Genomic DNA, 23,583 nt, shown 5'->3' with positions numbered 1-23,583 from the left:
CGTGTTCGAGTGCAGCTCGGTTGGGCTCGAGTCAGACATCTGAAATCAAATATTAAATTTGAAATTGACTCAGCTATCTGAATCCATCTCAGAATTAATATGAGACGCTGAAAACCCCCCCCTTTCGTCACTACTCACGAACTAGACAGACATTGTAGATATACTACGCCACACGCTCTACTTTTTGTAGTATCGAATGTTATCGATGCGTGGCGTACATAAACAATATGCTTTTTTGGGTGGCCCGAGTAAACTACGTGTGCGTATCGGTCTGCAACATCCTTTCCGATCCATTATCTCACGGCTTTCCTTACTTTTCTTTGTTGTATTTTTGGAAATCATGCATTGTATGTTCGATTTCTTCATCGATTGTACATTTCCAACCATCGCTCAGCGTGCAACAATGTGTTTTGTTTTCTAAATTATCTCGGGTATTTTATATTGTATTATCATCTTTAATTTTGAGATTACCGAGCATTAAATTAATAGCCAAAATTAACAGAATAAAAGTTCGAAAATGGATACTTTCTTCGTATGTATGAAGTTAATGTTAATGCAGGGGGAAATTATAAGCGACTTGGACTCCTTTGTTTATTTATGACATTTCATGCCAACATTATACTGCGATCCTATGAAATATTTTTTTTTTTTAATTTTATCGAAGCATATATATAATCCTATAGTTAAAATATTTACTTCTATAATTTAGATATAATAAATTCCCTAATTATCTAAATCTCCCGATAGGTTCACTTTCTTTGTATGAATTTATAATAATATATATTATTTCCAAGACAATTTCGTGGGTCATTGATACCGTCCCATAGACTTTGATAGATCGAACATAAATAAAATTTACGATAAAAAGTTGAAACTTTGGTCGAAAGTGTGCCCTAAAAAGATCAAGATATATAAACTTGCATGGTAAGTAATTATATTGATCCCTAATCGGTACGTCATTAAAGAGGGAACTTACTTTAGTGTTTACCTTAACACTAAAGTAACACCCATCGTATTCATCGATGTTAGTGCTTTTAGGGTGGGTAGAGTTAATGTAGTGTTGACCAGTGCCAAAAATTATGACCGTCCATACTTTATTCGTGTTATGAAGCGGACGATCTATGTAATATGAATTTTAATTTTTAGTCCTGCAATACCAAAAAATAACATAAAAACTATTTTATATATATATATATATATAGAGAGAGAGAGAGAGAGAGAGAGAGAGAGAGAGAGAGAGAGAGTTGCAGTGAGGGAGAATAATATTTTTGAGGGCTCATATTATTTTCCCGATCGATCACAAGGGGGCGAGAGAAAAAGTCTTCAAAGTGTTGTTAGAAATTGTATTGAGGCTTTGGATTCGGTGAGATTCTAATTGCTACATTTGATTATTTGAATGATTTTTTTTTTATGGATATAAATGAAGATCGGAGAATATCGTAAAATTTATATATTTTTTCTTGATTTATGTTTGATTTTTGATCATCTGAATTTTTCTTTTCGTATCGAAATATTCTTCCCACCATTATTTGGATGCATGTATGATGGAACGTATTAGGATGCCATTACGAGTCCCGCCATACAAAAGATAACGTAACTCTGTGTTTCTTGTTCGAAGGATAGACGAAAGGTGTCGAGAGGCGGAGGACGGACGGATATGAAGGTAGGAATAGAGATGCTCACCGGCAAATTCTTCTACGTGGAGGTGGAAGATGAAGCAACGGTTGGCGGTTTAAAGAGAGAGATCGCAAGGAAGGAGGAGTTGGAGGAAAGCAGGCTATTACTGGTGGACTGCAGTAGCAATCTGCTCCAGGATGACGACCGCGCTCTCGCTGCCTACGGCTGCTTCGATGGATCCATCATCCGCCTCATCGTTCTACCGGTTGGAAATTTAGCATGGCCACAGCTTCTCGAAGACTGGGACTTCTTCCACGTCAACGACGGAGAATGAAGCTAACATAGGTGTTGCACTGTCTCGTCTCTTTGGAGCTGTGAGCGCCAGATTCCAGGCCGTGGAATTCACAGTCGATCCATTAACTCCGCTACTCTCTCTCTCTCTCTCTTGGGTCTCTGTCGAACCATGACATGCCGTCTCTGTCTTCAAGTTTATTTTGGACATCACCCTCGTTTCAACTAGCACCGAATCGTGTTTCTCACGTCCCAATTTATATAAATAAATTATTATTTTTTATTACTTATAATTTATAAAAAATATTTTAAATTTTAAAATTATGTTATTATAATATTAAATAATTTTAACTAAAAAAAATTACATCTTCTTAATAGAGCTGGATGAAAAAATCTTCTCCATCCAAATCTCAAATATATTATAAAATAATTTATTATTTTAATAATAAATATAAAATAAAAATATATCAACCATCAATAGAAATCTCTGAAAAACATATAACTAATCTTCCATACTCGTAAAACATATACAAATGTCCATAATCTAAGATGATAAATATCAATTCATTATAAAACTTATGTATCAAAAAATAATGATAGTCTTTATATAGTAAATAAAACTATACATGAATTACATGATATACATAACAATCAAATAACAAATATGTGCATCACGCTCGATGATATACTCTCTCCATGGTAGAAGGAGAGATATACTTTACGAGATAGATTCCTCCCAATAACGAATGAAAATAACTCATATCACACTCGCAATAACACATAGAGTGATATCCCTCGCTCATCCAAATGGGGCGATATGTTTCTCTCAATGACGGATGGAGGAATTATTAACCTGTCATATCTAAATGCCTACTAATCTCCTAAGAGAATCGCCCTATCTATCTTTAGTGAGAATGTATAGTCAATCATTTTCATTCATTTATATTCATCGATTCTTTTATATATGTATTTAAGAAATCGTATGATAAAATATTATAAGTGACCATGCTTGATGTATATAATCTAGTAGATTATGTCAATTGATGACTCTTGCATTATGATGGGCCTGAAATTTTCTTTCACAAGTTGCACTTTCAATATAGACCACTCAACATAATCACTTATACTACACGATAATAATTACATCAATATCATTAATTTAATCTCTAAAAATTTATTAATTATTTCTAAATGATATATTTATTTTTAATTTATTAAATCATAAAGACATGATGTATCGATTTCTCAATGGTCCTTAATCAATCAGAATCCTAATTGGAATAGCCTAATTGATTTAAGCCAAACTTAATTTAATTATGACCTAATAGAACTAACCTCAAATTATTATATAACTGATCTAGAATCGCCTTAGACTAGTCTAATTTAAATTTGACTAATTTTAATTAGGTCAAGTGAGGTTGAACCGGTCAAGTTGGTCTAGAATCACCTTGAACCGATTTGAATCGTTCAAATCTATCTAATTCAGTTAATTAACAAGCTCAAACGAATAAAAGAAGAGAAAATTAGACTATATTGTATGGTGCTAGCCTAGATCGAATCAACTCACTTGAAGTCACATGCGTCGCATATACTTGTCCCAAGTAACAGATTGGGCTATGATACAATGGGCTGGATATAAGGGCAATGATGTGTATAACACCAGTTATATAATTGGGCAAGATTAATTTCATGCTAAGTTGAATCTCACGAATGCGATTGAGCTTTACTATTGAACTAGGCTATGCTTGGCTCGCATGTTGAGTCTATTAAGATCAAAATCAACATTAAAAAGGAGGATGAATTAGTGTTATTAGAAAACTTCGATGATTTAAAAAAATCATTTCGATAAAGTCCGGAAATGATATCAAAAGTATACTTCACTTAAAATATGTGAAATAAGCAATTAAGACATAGAACAATAGTAATAAAGAGTAGAAAGAGAGTACACATTAAATTTATAGTGGTTCGATCATCATAACCTATATCCACTCCTGATTCCTCCTCAATTGATGTCATCGGCTTTCATTATTGATCTTATTTAGGCGAAGAACAACTACCCTCTTATAACTCTTTTTTTATTTTCACAGGTTTAGGAGATAACCTTTATAAGACACTCACCCCTCTCTTAAGCTGAAATCAATACTTAGAGCTAGAGGAGGAAAATTCTCATAAGATTACAACAGCGATTTCCTTGATTTTTGTTCTCCGTTCATGTGTTAATTGAGTAGGGATAAGTGAGGTCTTTATAGGCCCCAAATGAATTCAAATTTGTAGCCAAAATGATCTCATCTCAACTTTTCAGGGTACTATCAGTACCACCGCTAGTATTGGGCTGTACCACCGCTTGCCAAACTAACAATTAGCGGTACCACCGCTTGTCAGTCTAATACTAAGTGGTACCACTGTCTAATCTGACATTGACGCTAGGTAGTACCATCTCTCAGTCTGGTAATACCATAACTTGACATATTTTGGGAGATTATGTTTGGGCGGTACCATCACCAAATCTGGCAGTGTCATCGCTTGGTCCTTTTATGGGTGACCTAATTGGCCCCTAATTGAGTTGGCATTGTTTCACCCCAAAATCGACTTAATTAGACATAAACTAACTCGATCTAGACAAACAATTACAAGCATAAATCCTATGTTGTCCAGCATGTCATTGGTTTATCCAGCACTTCGCTTGATCCATCGGTGCATCATCCTCTTCTTCGGTGTGTTGACATGTTGACTCCTGCAACTTCTGATCTCCTTGACATAATGTTCGATCCTTTAACCCGATGCCCGAACTCATGGCACGAAGTCCTTCCGGTACGTCGATCATTCTTCCAACTTGACCTCCAATCTTCTGACATATTCCACTACGGCCCAACGTCTGATTCTTTTTGCTTTAATTGAATTGTCTTTCCTTGATCGATGTTGTCCTAAATTACTCAAACACATATTAGATTATAACATAATCAATTAATTTCATCATCAAAATATGAGATTCAATAGGGTTGTGCCTAGTCATATAAGTTGGATTATATTTGACTACATGAGTTGGGTTGTATTTAGCTGCATGAGTTGGAGTGTGTTTGGTCATATGAGTTATGTTATATCTAGTTACATGGGTTATGTTATGCTTGGCCATACAGGTTGAACTTTGTCTAACTCAGATTATGCTTGACCGCATGGGTTGAGTCGTATCTAGCCACATTAGCTAAGTCATGTTTGACTATATAAGCTAGACAATACTAATCACATAGTTAGGTTATATCTGTTCACATTTGTTAGGTTATATCTGTTCATATAAATAAATTAAAAATATTATTAAATAAACTAATCATTCTAATACCATAGTTCAATGATAATTATTTATTAATCATAAATTTTTAAAATTAAAATATTATTATGTAGTATATAAATTATAATAATTCTAATATTAAAGATTTTAAAATATGAATAAAAATTGGTAATAAAAAAAAAACCCTATATCTTCTCGTGAATCCTTTCTTCAAGAGAAGATAATTCTCTCGAAGGTAAATAATGATTTAATTTTTAATTATAATTTATTTTTTATTTTTACATTCATAATAGAATTATGATATTTATTTCTTATGATTCAGACACAAAAAAATTGAACTATTTATTTTCTAATAATCACATGATTAATTAGAATATAAATTAATTAATAATTTAATTAATTAATAAACAAATTTAATTTATCCAAATGATTAAATAAATTAATTTTAATCATTACTTTAAGCATATTATATAAACTAAGAAATTAATTATTTAAATAAAGTAATATATTATATTTATGTTAAGGGAGAAAAATCTCGATGATTATAGTGTTGGTGATAAGTGAGGATGTTTACCGATTTAAAATGAATGGGATTTTACATGTTCATCCTTGACATTATAAAATCTCTTTATATACATCCCACTAATAATCATCCAAAAAAATTCAAATATAAATAGTGATTACTTTCAAGCTTTAACAAATGTAAATATCTAAAAGATCCTCAATATTTTATCATCACAACATCCAAAATTTAAAATTTCAAAGTTAGTTTTATAATACACGAGCTCATAAAAAAAAATCTTTCATAGTTAAGTCTTTGTTAAGCTTCGTAATTTATAGTTAGTCACAAAAAAAAATTAAATTTATAATACACGAGCTCATAAAAAAAATCTTTCATACGTACGTATCTATCCTCATAGTTTGTCTTTGTTATTTATTTGGCCATATACCCACTATTTTCAAGATTTTTAAAATATTATAAAGCAATCATAAAAGGAAAAATATATTTTTCTGAATTTTAATTAATAGCATCTAAGAAATATTATAAAGTCTTAGAATCAGAATTATTTATTTTAAGCTATTCCAATTAACGATCCCGTCCTATTTTATCTTCTAACGTATAACTGTTATTATTATAAATTTTTTATTTATATCAAAAAGAAAGAAAAATAGAAGAGTTACTTTAGTCTGTAAAAACTTGACGGTTTATTATTTATTCTTTATATATAAAAATATATATTTAATAAGAAAAAAAAAGGAGAAACCAGTACGAAAATAAGAAGGGCAACCCTCGCAGTGCCTCCAATTTAGAACCACTGTTGCCTTCGTGCGATCCTCTCTCCTTTTCGTTTGCCGCCGTACCACTAGCACTCGCCGTCGGAGATGCCGAAACCCTCCGCGACGCCGATCTCCGATTCGTCTCTGGAGCCTCAGGAGGAGGGCGACTCCCGCGCCGCCGCCGGAGACGATGACGGCTACGAGTCCCTCGGCGAGGACCAGGGAGAAGACGACCGAGAAGATGAGGAGGAAGAGGTAGAAGAGGCAGAGGGCGAGGATGAAGAAGTGGGAGACATGGCAGAGGGAGAGGTGGAGGTGGAGGAGGAAGAGGAGGGCGACGACGGTGAGTTGGAGGAGGTGGAGGTGGTGGAGGAAGAGGCTGCGATGGCAGGCGCCGATCTGTCCAACGAAGACGATGATGGTTTGTTCTTTGACCGATCTGTCATCTTTCCTATTCAAGAAAGTGTTATGCTCGTGCTATGGACGTTCAAATTAGATTTCTGTTCTCAATTACTGTTTTCCTTGGTCTGCTTTTTCTTCGTTGTTTTAGTATTCTGTTAGAGTTCACAGATTAAAGAGGGCATGGTTAAATTGGGAGGCATAGAGGCTATATTTGGGAGATTGCTAGGGTAATTGGCGCTATATTAGGGCAATCCTGGTTTAGGAAGGACCTCTGGACATTCCAAACTTTGCACATTTCTTTTCTTGCTTGGAGCTGATAATATTGGAGAAACATTTGAAGTTGAGTGATGCATGATTGACAATTAAATGTTATAATATCTTTCGTTTTTGTACAGGAGGACGTACTCTTCATGTAGGAACTTAGGATCTTCTTCTGATCAATTTGTGGACCGATGATTTTAAACCTCGGGCAAGCCCCGTGTTGTCTGATCTAGATATCCCATTTCTTGGACTCTCATTTACCAAGTGGAGGTTCTTACCCTTGCTTTAGACAAAGTTCTCATTTGGGAATGGTTCCTTTTCATTAACTGTTTCATTAATCTTGAGCACTCATGAAATTGCAACAACTAGAAGATATCAATTTCGATTATTTGGCGTCAGCTATGTGGACCGTTCTTCCAACATTGAGCATTGTTATGGATGATATCACCAGGCAAATTAAGAGCCACCAAAACCCTTCGTATTTTTTGCAATAGGTCTTTCTAGTCCAACTAATCTGAGTTAACCCACATCATCTGGCTGATTCCTTTATGGGTCTCCTTACATGTCGAAACTAATTTTCTCTGATGTTATTCTTGATCAAAGCCAACCCATACTTCACAAATGTAAACATTTTTATGTTAATAAAATATAGTGGAAACAATGTTTTCAAGCCCGAGCGAGGCAGGCTTGAGCACCTCGAAGATGGTCCGGATAAGGCAATTTAAACGGGTGTGACTCATGCGCATGCTTGAGTGATCATTAGCAATAGCAGACAACCTCCTCTCCCAACAAAGGTGGTCATTCTGTTATGCACTTAGTTGGTTTTGCCTAAGTCGTGCGGCACCCTTGCATGTCCGTTCACAAAGGTCAGTCTCCCCAAAACCTCCTATGGTCCCTTAGGACCTACAAAAGAGAAAACGGATTAGAGAAAGCATCTCACTCGGGATCCACAAGCAATCATTTCAGTAAACACTTCATAGCCAATGCAAATTACAAATAAACTTCACAAGCTCTGAACGGTCGTACAACAAATGGTCCAAAATGGTCCACTACAGATCGAAATCCCCATAAGTGCCCACATGACATAACCTTTATTTGCAAGCCTAGGGCTAGGGCGGCCACCAAAACTAAAGAAAATAAGGTTGCTAAGCCTACCGCCAGCCCTTTATATGCTGTGCAAAGCATAAACAAAACCGAAAGACACGGACATATATAAGCATTACATCGAACACCCCGTTTACAATTTTATCTGTGATATTCTCCCGTCACTTATTCCTCCGACGTCCTCGTCGAAGCTCTTGTTGACGCTGCAACTCCTCGCCTTTGCTGAATCTTTAATCTTCTGCTCCAACTGCAATGCACCTTTTGGCTCCCAACTGCTCTCTGCTGCTGTTGTTGAGTAGTCGAACTTTTAATCTACTATGCTGCTTCAACTCGCCATTGACTCTGACTTTAGTGTGAGGTTGGCTGAGTTGTGTTGATCACTGTTGTTCCTATGGATCCTTTAGATGAAGGAAAAGACCATCCTTAGTATGCACCAGTCTCTTAAATGCCTTATGCCGCTTGAACTGGGTGGATGCCTGTTGGAGCTTTAACGAGCATCGCCTCGTAAACTTATGAAGTTTTTGGGTCCTTCCTCCACAAAATTTGCCCATCAGCTTTTGGGTCTTTCATTTAGTTGTCACTTCCAAGTAGGTTCGTATCACTTCCGTTTTTGAATGACATTCTGTTGGGAAATGAAGCATATAATCTACTCTCAGTAGCACTGATCACCATTGGTGAGGATTTGACAACTATTGTCTTCCATTTGGTTTCTTTGAAGGGCCTTTGAACCTGTGCAAAGTTCCTCTGCTGGATAAATAAGAGAATTGAGGTTCTTGGTTTCGCCCACGCTTAAGAGTTGAGAAGACAAATGTTACTAGACTTCGCTCGCCTCCTTGAGAGTTGTACACCATGTATCGAGCTGGTTACTAGCCTTCCCCCGCTTTTTGCTTACACTTTTGGAGCACTCGAAGTGTTTGCACTCATTGCGTTGAGTTAGCTACTGTGATTCACCTTCTTAATTCCATCGAACTTTTGGAGCACTCGAAGTGTTTGCACCCCAACTTGGAGCAAGTCTCTAGTTGTTTTAGTCGCCTCTGGGATTGTATCGTCTTTTCCATTATCTTTGCCGCCTACTCCTCTGAGTTGTAAAGGTACAGCACTGCGTACTGTCTACTTCGTCCTTGGTCGAGCACTCTCGCATCAACCCGAAGCCCTCCACTTTCAGTTATCTTGATGAGAAACTCGTTGACACCGGTTTTACGAAGTTCCCTGGCCTTTGCCCTTCAGCCTTGTCTCGGTACTTGGAGTTTGCCTTTGCATTATCTACCTCCTCGGCCCTTTTTACGACCAAGTGCTCTCCCTCCATGAGAGCAAGGGATCAATGACTTCACGGAAGTCCCGCTTCTGTGGTACTATGGTGTTGCCATGCCTATGGCCCTACTATCTGTCGCCTCGCATTAGCATCTCTTTCTTCGCGATCGGTAGATCTGCCTTTGTGGCACTCCTCCGAGTCCACCTCAATTCTAACTGATGCTTGGTTTTGGGTAGCTAAGTCCCTCTGGACTCGTTGTTGCTTCCTTACCCCTTTCGACCCTTTACTTCAACACCTTTGTGTTCTCCAAGCAATTCCCCTTGGTCGATGAAAAGACAGACTACAACTCTCATGCATGGCCTTTTCCATAATGTTGCAGGGTTCGCACCGATTCTGTTCTCCTTAGCTTCCTTGGTAGCAACGTTCACTTACTCGGCCTTGTTCTCTAACTTGCCGGGCTCCCTTAAGTGAATATGAGCTCTGGAGTAGTCCGACTCTCTAGCCACTCTGATTATACCTCTGTATGATCAAGTCCCTCCCATAGGACTCACTGGTACTTGCATTTGGTATGCTCTTTCGGTGGTACATAGCCCCCATATGCTGATGACTAAGACTTTTATCCGATGCAAAATTCGATGCACGCATGGAAGACCCGCCTCCGCAATACCATGATATTCACTCCTTAAATCCATAGCATTTCTTACCGTCGTGTTGTTCATCGAAGTGGAGCTCCCAGTAGCTCCTGATCATACCTCCGTATGATCTAGTCCCTCGCGGGAATAGATTCGTGTGTATTGCATCGCCATAAACCGTTCTACCACGATTCGCTGCACCATGTCGCCTCCTGGTGACATTGCATTCTGATACTTGTGAGATGAACTCGGATTGTGATCCCTCCATGTATGACCTATGCCAACACATCACATGGTCTCTTCCACCTTCGATTGTGTTCGCTCCTTTGACAATCGATCTTCGCCCACCCGCTCTCAAGTCACACCCAGACGAAGCACAACTCTTGGACAGTCCGTTGCCTAGTAGCTCCCGAAGTTCACCGACTTCGCTGAAATTGGTGCACCATTGTCTGGATCCTAGGCCTCTGCTTCTACCAACACAATCTCCACTGTACATCGCTTCCTTCATGGCAACTTGAATGACAGCATTGTGGCATATTCTTCAAAAGTACCCGCCTTCGCGTCCTCTTGCCCCGTGCCAAGGCCTTCTGAACCCAACTTCGCCTCCGCAAGTTGAGTCTCCTTGGTTCCTCCGTCAAATGCTTCACCGAGATAAGGTGCATGTGCCTAGAAGCTCTCTTCGTCTTTAGCACTATGCAGGATGAGTTCGCTCCATCAGAACGAAGGACCCATGGAACGATATGATCCCACTCTTGCATCTGCAAGAGTTTATGTCCTTGACCTTTGTCCAAGGAAAGCTTTATGCCTCCACTCCATGTTCCTCTTCTATGTCGACTCCCTTCATACGGCTTGGGTACTTCGCCGAGTTACACCAAAGTTGCTCCGCTCTTAGATATGCATTGAGTTGATGGTGGTCCTCGCGCCCACCATTCCACGGGTCAGCCCTCTATTGAGCCGATCTTCATATCGGCTCTAAGTGTGTCTCCATTTTGTGTTACCTTGGGTCGCTTTCCTACTTGATCTCATAATGCATTCACCAATGCATTACCTCATCCGAAATCATGTGATGACCAGTGATTTAAAAAGGCGCTTGGGCGCTTAGGCGAGGCGAGGCGAGGCCCGAGCGCCTAAGATAAGACACTTGCAGTCTTGAATGATTGCCTAAGAAGTATAACTTCACAAATGCTGAATATTGTAAAGTGGCACATGACCATCAAATTACTTGTCCGGTTAAGTGTAACTTTGACTAATAATGCTGATTGACTCTTTATTTGGCCACTCGAAGTACCTCTAACTTCTTTGTGTATTTGTACCTTTTAGTTTTCATCCTTCTTTGGTCTAGATATGGTTTATTTGCACCTCTAACACCTATTCGAGCACATGGTACTTAAAGTTCCACCTCCAATGAGCTATGACAACTTGTGCTTCCATGTAAGCTGGTCACTTTCGTTGGTGCTATCGTAATTAGTTGGTTGGTCTCGTCATTTGAAATTATTTCAAGGTCTCGTCTTTTTGTGGAACTACTAATGTTTCATCTCGTGTTCTCTTCTTCCACTTATTTACTTATCTTAAGGATTTACATACTACTTGTACTAGTCAGTACAAAACCAGTTTTTATCCGTATGGTACTAGGCGTGTTGTCCAATTAGGTTCTTACCTTGTATACTACCTCATGTCTGATTTTTTTATAAAAAAAATAATTTTTAATATGGGCCATCCTACCCTCTTTGTATGCCAACATTTGTTATCAACTCCCTTTATAGCTTGTGTACCTCTCCCTTTCCATCACCTTTGTCTCTGATGCAACAACCTCCTATGCCTTTGTCACACCTTTGCATCTGCCTCTTCCTTGTGTTGCCATAATGACCTCCTCCACCTCATGTCATCGTCATTGTTGCTTCCATACATGTTCTAGGTAGTCTTTTCAAAAGGCACTCGGTGCTTGCCCATGTGCTCAAGCAAGATGAGACTTTTGCGCCTCGTAACACCTCAGGGCGAGGTATTTTAAAGAAGCGCCACTCATACCACTTAACACTCACCCCCACGACCCAGTGAAAGCAACCACCAAAACCCTATCATTTCGTCTGCCACAGTCGCTTTGTTCGTTGGTGTTCGCAACTTCATCTGTCGCCTTCTACATTTTTGTTTGCTTTCCCCTCACTTTCCTCCATAGCCGTCGTTTACTTCTCCATCTCTCTTTCTTATTTTATAAGTAATAGCCTTTCGCACTTTTAAGCAGAATGTAACTTTTTGTTACTCACATGAGTTAAAGCACTGAAGTGTAGTGCTAAATGGAGGTACATCAAAATGTCAAGGTTTTATTCCAAAAGTAAAGAAAATAAGAAATAAAAGGGAGCTACCATGCTGTCTTTTATTTGTCTTTTCAGAACTTAAATTAGGAATTTTAACCTCAGCCACTTAGATGGTTTGAAGAAAAACGAACATTTGGACAACCACACGGCTTATTTGGATGGTATAAAAAGACAACCAGATCCAGTATAGTTTTTCATGTTTATTATTCTTTATAAAAGAGTTACCATGATAGCGTATCTATGGCCTGTGTCCAGTACCTCTTCTAGAAAATGCACACATTATGTATAAGTAAGCTTACAAGAGCTATTAGCTAGGTGTAATTATAAGAGATGTAATTTGGTACTTTATATGATTTCAATTTGATGCCATTTTTATTTTGTGATCATATTTATCAATCATAATATATGTTTTTTAAATTTTAATATTCGGGAGTACCTCATTTTATTTGGGCAGACACCTAGTGTCTTGGGCGTTCTGGGACTTTGGTGCCTTTTGGCGCCTAACACTTTTAAAAACATTGGTTCCACCTCCCTTTGGTATGTGTTCTGGTACGTGTCATCCTCCATCTCTTCTCTCTATCACACACACAATCTCTCTGGTTTGGGGTGGATATCCATCGATATCGAGTGTTGGTATGCCGCCCTTTACCAATGTTGTATCTGTTTGATCACCCGTCTGGTTCAGTACTAGATCGGGTTTTTGATCCATGATCTATCTTCCATACTGTCTTTGGTTTCATCATTATATTCTCTCTAAATATTTAAAACCAGATTGGGACATCTCTTTTAGTCTAATTCAGTGCTATCCTCATCCTCCATTAATGTTTTGGAGGTTTTAATATTACATGTGCCTTGTTCAGATTTGTCTTAGCCTTAACCTTGCTATCTTTGGAATGGTAGCTTTCCCATAAAAAAAGCCAACCCGGTGCAATAGAATCCTGCCATTTTGATTTTTGGTGAGGGTCAATGTACAAAACTTTACCCTTGCAAACTTCCATGATTTGTATTATGATTACTAGATGCAAAGGAGTGATCCTACCTGTTGTGGAAGCCTACTTCCCTATATATATATATATACACTATTTAATTCTTTTATATCAAAATATAACCATCTAAGATTAATGAAATAGATCTACATCTTCTCACCCTGCTATCTATATATGATCAACTGTTTCTCTTGCTGTTGAATTTTATTTTTTTGATACTGGTCAATAAATATGCCATAGTTGCATATTATAAATTGACATTATAACAAGATGCTGTAGCAACAGTCCAATTCTGATAGTGTACAAAATTCAATTTTTTCCTTTCCATAAACCATAATTATCTCAGAAGTTTAAAATTTTACCTTTTCTCTCTTGGTATGATTTCTTGTTTGCAGCTAGTCTCCATGATGATGATTGACCATTCTTCATCATTTCCCTTTTTCATGTAGATATTAGCAAAAAGCATGAAGATCATTGTAAGGAGCTGAAGTCAGTTTCTTCCAGTCCTGCGAGATCATACATCAATTCATCGAATTCTCATGTTAAGGATGTTAGGGGTGGCAACCTTGACAACAATCCTCCATCTGAGTCTTATATTACTAAGGCATCTGAAATAAGTGATGGTGGTGCCAGGTAAGGACTGGATGAACACAGTATTTAGTTTGAAATAGGTTTTCAAAATCCAATTATCCTTAAAGCACGTTATTCGATGCTCGTAGTAGTGGTAGCCGTTGATACTATTTCTGTCATGGATATTAGATTCTTTAAGGTTCACAAGGACAATCAGCAAAATACATGATGAAGACCAATTCTACAATGAGGTCTGATGGTTACATATAAAATGAAGCATCAGATGATAGCACCAAAATGCTTTACAGACTTTAAGGACTTGAATGTATTGCTGCTATTTAAAACTCATTGTTCAGAATATATTATGATTTTTCTATATATATCTTTCATTTGCTTTCTTCTTTTCTGGTTATCTGTGTTTCAGATATTACTTAATCTATGATAACCCATCTGTTTCTTTCAGCCAGGAAACCCCACAAAGGAGACCAAGGAGTTTATCTCCTAGTACTGAACTTGAGGGTGTGAACAAAAAGCCTGCAGTTATTTGCAACTTTTTCGCCAGAGGCTGGTGCATTAAGGGAAACTCCTGTAGGTTTCTTCACAAGAAAGAAGGGGCTGGCTGCACTAGCCAGGTTGCCAAGGAAGATAGGACTACTAGTGGAGATCCGGTTGATTGCAAAGGTATCTAGTCATCTTTTGTAGAGGAATTATATGTCGAGACTAGTTGGAGGAAATTTTGCTGATAGCATCAATGTAATTACCAGGTTCACCAGAAAAGTTTGAAATATCAAGTAAATCTGCTTCAATCGACTCGATAGGCTTATCAATTGTTGAGAATTCAAGAAAATCAGATGTTTCACCAAGTGCCCTTGTCCGGACATATGGTGGGGAGATCCATGGATCATCTCAGATCAGGGATGATAATAATTTGCTTGCATCAAATACCTATCCTAAGGAATGTTTTCAAGGTAATGTTCCGTTGACCGATAGAACATCTCATCTTGCAGTTGATGGGTTAAGGCAGAAGACATTGTTCCAAGAAGGAGGCCAAAGAACTTACGGGCTAAAACATAATCTTGATTCCATCGGTGATAGACGCTCATCTAGTGGAGAGTTTCTATCAAGAGATTATTCAGGTGAGGAAAAAATATACAAGGAAGTGCCTGGAGGTGAGTCTCTAAGTGATGGATCATTTTCAAGAGCATCATCTTTCACAAAGAACCCATTAACTTCAAGATATGACTATGTCTGTGGTAGATCATTCACAACAACTGATGTCTACAGGGGTTGCAACAACACCTATTCTTATGAAAAAATACCAGATAACTTTGCTATACGATATCAAGAGAGCCACTTTCCACCATATGATTCCTATAATTCTTGCTTAACCAGCTCAGTTAGTTCAAGCTTCAAGAATTCTCTTCATCTGTTTTGCGGTTCGCCTTCAATTGAATCAGTTCATCCATATGCTCAAGCAAGGACAAGATTAGCACATGGCTCTCCACCACTTGATGCCAAACAACAAGATATTTGTAGAACACTCGACTATGGTAGGGGAGTCGGTGCTACTACATCTGGACAACAAAGTATTGCTGGGGATATTCTGACGTTTTCTGACCAGAAATCAGAACTCCAAGAAAATACTTGGGAACCTTCTATACCTTTTCGATCATCATTTTGCAGTGCACGAGCATTTAAATCATCTTCTGAAATCCAATATGATCCACTTGTTGACAGCATTGAACCTCCCAAAGTAGGACTTATAGCTTCAGCTTCTCCAAGAGGGATCACAAACAGTATGACAAGTCAACATATTGTTGGTTATCCTATACTAGGTGATATTGCTCCAGAGTATAATGTGAAAAAGTCTTTCAACACTTCTACTCCAGCCTATGAAAGCATGCTAGATAACAAGAAATCACAGCACGAAATTTGTGGCTATACAAATGTTATGGCTCCTGCTCCAGTAGCAGTTGATGGGGGAGACAACATTACTCCTAAGGGGGAAAGTCAGGTCCATCATTTGACTGATGTTGCACATGTTGATAAGACAGACCTTGTCCGTAATATGAGTAAAGTAGATGAGGGAAAAGAGATTAAGGAATCAAAGGCAGTGAAAAATTTTCGTACTGCTTTGGTAGATTTTTTGAAGGAATTGCTAAAGCCAGTTTGGAAGGAAGGTCACTTGAGTAAGGATGCTCATAAGATGATAGTCAAGAAGGCCTCTGAGAAGGTCCTAAGTGCATTGCAACCTCATCAAATCCCAAGTGATCCAGAGTCAATAAATCATTATCTTTCCATATCGAAGCCAAAGCTTTTGAAGCTTGTAGAGGTAAGTACCCCTAATTGGATTGTGTTCTTATTGTTATCACTGTTATTTAAGATTTAATGTGTTTAAATGTTTTTCTTGCAGGGTTATGTGAACAAGTATAGTAAATCTTGAGTCTATAGTCTCTGCATGAGTTTAGTTTTGCACAAATATTTGCTCATGGATCTTAAACTAAATTTCTGGTGAGCATACTTAAATTTCATGGTCAAAACTTCTTCAAAATTTTTGATGTGGTAAGCTGCAAATACTTCCCTGCATGTCAATTACTTTAGTTCTCTAGTGAACTCCCAGGATTATGGGTTTCTTTAGCTATTGTTAATCATAGGGAGGCATGAATAACAAAAGTTTTAATGACATGATGCTTTACTTTGTTAAATGGTAGGTGATGATTGATATGACCTTAGGGTTTTATCATAGAAGAAGAAAAAGAAAAGGGATGATCACTTCGAGGGGATCGGCCTCCTAGGGTTTACCAAAAGATTGGAATAACATTTCATAGATAGATGAAAAAAAACAGATACATCCATATTTATAGAGTTTCACCCCTGAGTCCATCAGCACTTGGATTCCTAATAAATAAATAAATCTCAAATAAATCCTTATCCGACTCTTACTGAACTAGACAAACTCAATAAGACATTATTCAAAGTTCAAAAAATAAAAGGGATCCTAACAATTCTTCCCCCTTCAAATCAGCCTTGTCCTCAAAGTTGAGCAGCATCAAACTCTTGGAGGTGTTCTTTCAGCACTTCAGTCATAGGATATTTGCGGTACATCACAACCCGTTGAACAAGTAGGGTCTCCACTTCTTGATAGTGTTAGCAATGGGCTAGCCTTCTGGTGTAGTTGTCATTGCAGTCTTCTGAAGAACCCTCTCCATCCGATGACTAGTGGTAGTTGTGACCTTACTTCTACGTCTTCCTTTTAGGATCATCTGCTTTCCATTAATAAAAAACTTTATGATTAGTTTAGAAAAAATTAAAGAAACATCACACAGGGTTAATGGCTATTCAATTCCATGCACCACTTCGAAGTCTTTCAAGGGTAGCAAAAAGAAATCCACAAGCAACTCTTGGTCCTGTATAATCAATTTTATCTTCGAACACTTGCTATCAAAAGTTAAAATCCGTCCATTAGCGACTTTTACTTCGAATTTGTCACAGCCTTCAATTTGATTCGAATTTCAAAGTTCCTTCAACTTTCATAGTTTGCGGGTTAGAGTAGCCAGCTAATGCATGCACTGTATGTATAATAGGTCCAACATCTTCATCAGAATCTATACCTTTATAATCGGAATTCACATTGTCGGCTTTTGGTTCCTCCCCAATTAGTTCAATCATTAGAAGTTGCCCTTGTTTACATCGGTGCTCCTTACTCCACTTTTCATCATAGTGCCGGCACAAACCCTTTGTTGATCTTTCCTTGAGTTCTTCTCGGGTTAGTCTTCAGGTGTTAGGGTTTTGGTTGGGAATAAATGGGGCGGGTGGCTTGCTGATCATCTGTTTGTTGTCACTTCTGTTTCGATGATTCTCCCTGCTGATTTTTCCTCATGCAAACATGCAAATGAGATTGCGACTGTCATAGTGCGGGGTTGGCGAGCTTTGACTTCACATCGGATATCTGGATTAAGTCCTTCGATAAATGTTTCCACCTTGTCGTTCGGACCAGTCTTTGGCTTGATTTAACGATTGTTCAAATCTGTTATGATATTCTAGCACTGTTGAAATCTGACTCGTTTTAGCGAGCTACCCATCAACATTCTCGTATTCAGATGGTCCAAAGTGAACGAGAAGCCCTCTCTTGAATTGCTCCCACGAGAATACCTCGTGTTAGGTTTCGAACTAATCATACCATTGGATTGCATCTCCATCTAGTTGGATTGAGGCTATTTCCACCTCGGATTCTTCTGGAGTTCTATGAAAACGGAAAAAAATTTCTGCCTTAGAGATCTAACTGGTCGGATCCCCATCTTCCCATCTTGGGAATTCCACTTTCATGCGTGGGTAGTTTGTGTCATGTTCTTGATTCCTCTTTCCGGTGTCTCCAAGTCGGTTCAACGTAAGACTTGAACTTTCATCTTGTTGAAACTTGTTGAAGCTCTCTAATAGGCTCCTTCTGAAATCATTAAGGGTTTCTTGCAGTCGGTTCTCAATTTTAGTTTCCAAAGCTTCTTGTTGGGCTTTCACTGAGTTGTCGGTAGCCATTACGTAGGATTGTAGATCTGTAATCCCTAACTCTTGTTTCTGGTGTCTAGTTAAGGGCAGCATTGAGTTGGCTTGATTCAGTGTGGCTGCCTTGAAGTTGGCCCAAGGCAGCGTTGAGGACGTGAGGGCTCACTACGAGGTTGCCGAGGAAGCGGATGCCAAGAGCAGCGTGAGGGCTCGTTGCAGTCACTACAAGGACGTGAGGGATCGTTGCAAGGGTGTCGAGGACACTTCTGGACGTCGAGAGCAGTGTGAGGGTTCGCTACTATCGCACTAAGGACGCTCGGTTGTAGGACAATGATGGTGGCACGACTAGGAGGTAGCAATGGTGGCGTGGGTAGTTGCTATGGAAACACCAAGGATCACGGTTGGAAAGTAGCGATGATGTCACGACTAGAAGGCGGTGGCGTCGACATGGGGAGTTGCCTTGTTTCTGTTGCTGCGAGGAGGAAATGCTGCTGTCGAGGTTGGGAGGCAACGATGGTGACGCGATTGGGAGCAGCATCGCCGAGGGTTGGGAGCACCGATGGTGGCGTGGCTAGGAGCAAGGATGGTGGCACGGTTGGGAGGCAACGACGGTGGCGTGGGTAGGAGTTGCCCTGTTTTTATCGCTGCGAGTAGGAAATGCTTTTGCCGAGGCTAGGAGGCAGCGACGATCGCTTGCCTGGAGGGAAAGAGATGATTGCTCGGCTGGGAGGGAATGCTAAGGGTCGCGGCTGGAGGGGGAAGAGACGGTTGCACGGCTAGGATGAGATGCTGGTGGCGATTGCTTGGCTGGAGGGGGAAGAGACAATCGCTCGGTTGGGAGGGAACGCTGAGGGTCACGGCTGAAGATGGGATGAGGTGTGGTTGAGGATGACTGCGGCAGAAGGTAGGGTGAGGCGCGGCTGAGGGTGACTGCGGCGGGATGAGGCACGACCGAGGGCGGCTGCACGGAAGGTGGGATGAGGTGCGACTGAGGGTGACTTAGGTGGAAGGTGGGATGAGGCGCGGCTGAGGGCGACTACGATGGAAGGTCGGATGAGGCGTGGCTGAGGGCGACTACTGCGGAAGTTTGGATAAGGCGCGACTGAGGGCAGTTGCGCGGAAGGTGAGACGAGGAACTGCAGCGGGAACGCTAAGGATCGTGGCTTTGATACCAGATGATAAGACCCTAGGGTTTTATCATAGAAGAAGAGAAAGAAAAGGGATGATCACTTCGAGAGGATTGGTCTCCTAGGGTTTGCCAAAAGACTGGAATAACATTTCATTGATAGATGAAAAGGAACAGATACATCCATATTTATAGAGTTCCACTCCTAAGTCCTTCAGGACTTGGACTCCTAATAAATAAATAAATCTCAAATAAACCCCTATCCGACTCTTACTGAACTATACAAACTCAATAAAATATTATTCAAAGTTTAGAAAAAAAAAAATGATCCTAACAATGACAGCCTTGTTTTCAGGGATACTTAATGTCGAATGATAGACATGATGAAAAGATGTAATAATGCTATTTAAAAGTAAGATTTGTCCATATGACAGTGTTCTCTTTAATGTTAGAGTAGAATATTTAACACTGTGTGTTATTTTATTCTTGCAGTCGATATTTTTAATTATTCGTTCATCGACATTGGTAACAAGTCTCACTGAAGAGAAAATTTACTTTATGTTATTGTTAAGTACTTGTAGATAGGTTCCTAGAGAAAAAATTGGAGTTATAAATTTCTTGGACATTTGACCTTGTTGCACAACTAAAACTAGGCAATTGCGTATATTGATGCAATCAAGTACTCTCACGCAGAGATGACTTCGACATTGCTACAGGTTCAGAAAGGGGTTCTAGAAGATGTCACACTTAGACAAAAACCTTGACTGGTTTTTTTACTGTATATCTGGTGTTTTGTATTGGAAGCAACTTACACAATGTTTAGGCCTATCTTTGCAGTTATTTGTCAAGCCTAATTCCTCTAAATGGCTTTCAATTGGACTAGATGGGAGATAGTAGTAGAACCTGTTTTCTCCATTGATCTAGTGGTCCCACGAATGTCTTTTAGTTTCCATGCCTATGTACACTGCTGAAGCTCTGGAATAAAGCATTATGTCAAAGGCACTATTTTAAAAGGCGGCCATGGCATGTGGATGGTCACTGCCAGCGCATGCTGACCGGCTGATGGGTAGTGCCATACATTGTTATGATATGGGTATATCTCAATAACACTTGAGAAAAAAAATAATAACAAAATACTCAAAAAGTGTACCAATATGACAATATCATCACCTGTTATCTGTATGGTTCTGAATTGGTACAATACACTATAATATGGATGTGTATTTGTATCCACAATTCCTCTTTTATATAGCATTCAGGATTGCCCTGAGCTGTCTATGGATCCTTTGTTAACACAGGTCAGGTCCTAACATCCAAATTGCAGGACATGGAAGTCCCCACTGGACCACGTGTTTCTTTTTTGGGGGGGAGGTTGTGGGGCAGGGAGGGGAAGGCTTGTTTTTTTCCTTGTCCAGACAGGTTTCACTCAACATCATTAGCCTTGTTTAAGTCTGTGATTGCCAGTCTACTGTCTATGACTAGTATCTGCCTTGGAGTCGAAGGGTATATCTTGGATGGAATTGCAGTGTGCTACAGACATTGCTCTTATTGCTAAGTGGCCGAGCCACCTCTGAGTTTGGTAATCAACTTGTATAACTTGGGAAGAGTTGTGCTGTATTCACTTGGAAAAACAAACGCTGATTGATGAAGATGAGGAGAGTTCCTATTTGTCTTCATTTTCTTTCTAGCTGCAAGCTTGCTTCTGTATCTGCACCCTTGTTCAAGGCATGCTATGCTACAATTTCTTTCTTATGTATCCATATTTTGTTTGTCATGGGGTACCCGAAGTGTATAGCATTATTCTTTGTTCCCACTTGCGTGTTTCAAGCGTGGTAGTTTGTGCTGCAGTCTGGATACAACACGAGAGTTCATTGTTGTGGTGGTGGTGGCAGCAGCAGCAGCTACGCGCAATCCCTAGGTTTGAATCTTGTAATTGCACAAACTCTTTATTTTTGATGCACTTTATATTTTAAATTTATGTTGCATATTATTGTATATCCTGTCCATGCATTTTCCGCACTTTATATTTCCAGTTTACAGTTTCCAGCTTCTTGGGTCATTTTTCACACTTGTTGCTGTTCTGGATCTATCTTCGTTCCATCGTGTACAGTAGCTACATTTCTAGGTTGTTTTTAAACTACCCCTTCGAATTATCCTACGCTGATAAATAATTAGACTGCCAGTGCTTAATAATGTTAGAATTAGAAGATAGTCTAGTACTTATATGATGCCGTACTGTGTTTACACTCAATTAATTTTCTGTATACTGCCAGAATGAAGTCGTATCTAACTACTGCCATGGTGTTTCTACCAACTTTTGTTCGTAGAACAAGAAAGGAAAAAGCTATCTATTTAAGTCGAAGTCTCTGTTTGATTGGTTGGGGCAGTTTCGGGAGATATGAATTGGCAACGGAAGCGTCCAAGTGGTAGTCGGACAAGGAAGCCAGCTGTGTCGTGGAAAGAACCAAAAGAATCCATTTGGACCCCCCTACCCAGATGACTCCCTGCCTGTATTCTGAGGTACTGCACGAATCCTTCTGGGGTTGTACGTGTAGCTTCTCCTGTGGCCTTACCATGGGATGGCCTTTTGGACGCTGTTTGAGTCGACCGCGCGTGTTGGGATCACGTGCGAAGGGCGTGGTCCACGTTTTCCGTTGCACGTAGCGTGCCTCATCTTAACCGGGTTCATGTCATTAGTTCCTGCTTAATAAATTACATTAGCTTCCATGAACCGGAACGGAAGGTTGTAGCAGAAAGGCGTACACGGTTGGGAATTTAACCTTCACTCCATGAACGCCTCTGTCGGAGCAACCTCATGGGCGGTTCCACCTGACACAGCGGAGCTTACTGCCATCAGCGGTATCCCATGCTGCGCCAAAGTGTTTTTATTTTATTTTATTGCAGAACCAAATACCATATTAGGTGCTGCCGTCATGGGTGTGGGAGGAATAGCGGAGGGTAATCTGAGTCATCCAACTTCTCACAAGTGGACTCTCGTCAGCCCAATCCTTCTGAGATACTTCTTCATTCCTTTTCATCATTAAACCTTCCTCGGGGTGCTTATGGTAAGGACTGTTATTTGTCCTCCCAACCGAAAGAGGCTGAGAACCGTGCGAATCTCATCATCATATGGAATGAGAGGAGAAATATATGCACACTCATGGTAAGTAACCTGTGCGTGATGCACAGGTATTAGGCCAATGGCCATCTCACCCAGACAAACGAACGATAGGGGGTCCAGTGCTATGTGAATGCCATGGCTCCTATGGTATAGGCTCCAGAAAAACCTACACCAACCATCCAGGATGGGACACAGTCTCAAAGGGGTGGAGCGGTCGTCCTCCCACACTGCATACGAGCAGTACAACAGGGGATCCCACTTCAAATCAGTCGCCCATCACAAACAACGATGGGCACTCGACGATAGCTGTCCTTGGAATCATATCACGTCGACCCTCCCACATAGTCTGCGTACCTCAGCGTCCATGGAGTGCCATGCCGTGAGAGACGCCCACGACCCACCTCGGGGAGACGCACACGCTGGAAGAAACTAATAGGCGGCACGTAGCGACGTTCACACTTGGCGCGTCTTACCAGTCAAGCCTTCTGCCCTCTCTACCCCACCCTTGTCACATCAACCGGCCCATCTCTTTACTCGAATCGGTCAGCTATATTCCCGCCGTCTCGTCTCGGCCGTCCATTCTTCGGGCGGCCAATTAAATGGTCCCATTCGTTCCGTCTCGCTACGCCAGGAGGACGAATGGACTCTCCGACACGTGGCCGTTTGCAGCTGCCCCCGTCGTACGTAACGGTCAGTACCGTGGGGGCAGACGGTCGCCAGGAAGACGGCCATGGAAATCGCGACCACGTCGTTCCAGGTCTGCGGGACCCAGCGCCACAGCAGTGGGGCCCTGCTACGCGATCCGAGCTGCGCGGCACGGAACCGGCCGGTGCCGACATAGTGTG

At 40.1% G+C, this 23,583-nt stretch overlaps 1 protein-coding gene and 1 long non-coding RNA gene across 9 annotated transcripts; both read left to right on the top strand.

The window, feature by feature from the left end:
* Window positions 1–1,243: 1,243 nt before the first annotated feature.
* LOC135636583 (uncharacterized) lies at window positions 1,244–2,056 on the top strand. The gene is made up of 2 exons (XR_010495931.1): window positions 1,244–1,363; window positions 1,624–2,056. It is a non-coding gene; the product is annotated as an uncharacterized LOC135636583 (long non-coding RNA).
* A 4,415-nt stretch (window positions 2,057–6,471) lies between these two features.
* Window positions 6,472–21,612, top strand: LOC135585702 (zinc finger CCCH domain-containing protein 36-like). 8 transcript variants are annotated; one of them, XR_010495585.1, is made up of 6 exons: window positions 6,472–6,893; window positions 13,871–14,054; window positions 14,455–14,672; window positions 14,756–16,323; window positions 16,405–16,502; window positions 21,466–21,612. XR_010495585.1 is itself a non-coding variant. In XM_065146226.1 (5 exons), exons 1-5 carry the CDS (start codon window positions 6,578–6,580, stop codon window positions 16,432–16,434), a joined length of 2,316 nt encoding a protein of 771 aa, XP_065002298.1. In that variant the 5' UTR covers window positions 6,472–6,577; the 3' UTR covers window positions 16,435–21,391. The 8 variants fall into 8 exon arrangements, 1 of the variants encoding a protein (XP_065002298.1); XR_010495582.1 differs by having other exon boundaries at window positions 16,405–16,553; XR_010495584.1 differs by lacking the exon at window positions 21,466–21,612 and adding an exon at window positions 20,942–21,391.
* Window positions 21,613–23,583: the final 1,971 nt, after the last annotated feature.

Source organism: Musa acuminata, chromosome BXJ3-4 (genome assembly GCF_036884655.1).
Source record: "Musa acuminata AAA Group cultivar baxijiao chromosome BXJ3-4, Cavendish_Baxijiao_AAA, whole genome shotgun sequence".
In the NCBI taxonomy this organism is placed as follows: domain Eukaryota; kingdom Viridiplantae; phylum Streptophyta; class Magnoliopsida; order Zingiberales; family Musaceae; genus Musa; species Musa acuminata.
The sequence above is the reverse complement of the archived record's forward strand: the minus strand, read 5'-3'. Positions and strand labels throughout refer to the sequence as shown.

Coding starts and splice junctions, on each gene's coding strand:
- LOC135585702 (XM_065146226.1), top strand. CDS start 6,578: ATGCCGAAACCCTCCGCGACGCCGATCTCCGATTCGTCTCTGGAGCCT. Junction 6,894..13,870: donor GTCCAACGAAGACGATGATG/GTTTGTTCTTTG, acceptor TTTTTCATGTAG/ATATTAGCAAAAAGCATGAA. Junction 16,324..16,404: donor AGCTTTTGAAGCTTGTAGAG/GTAAGTACCCCT, acceptor TTTTTCTTGCAG/GGTTATGTGAACAAGTATAG.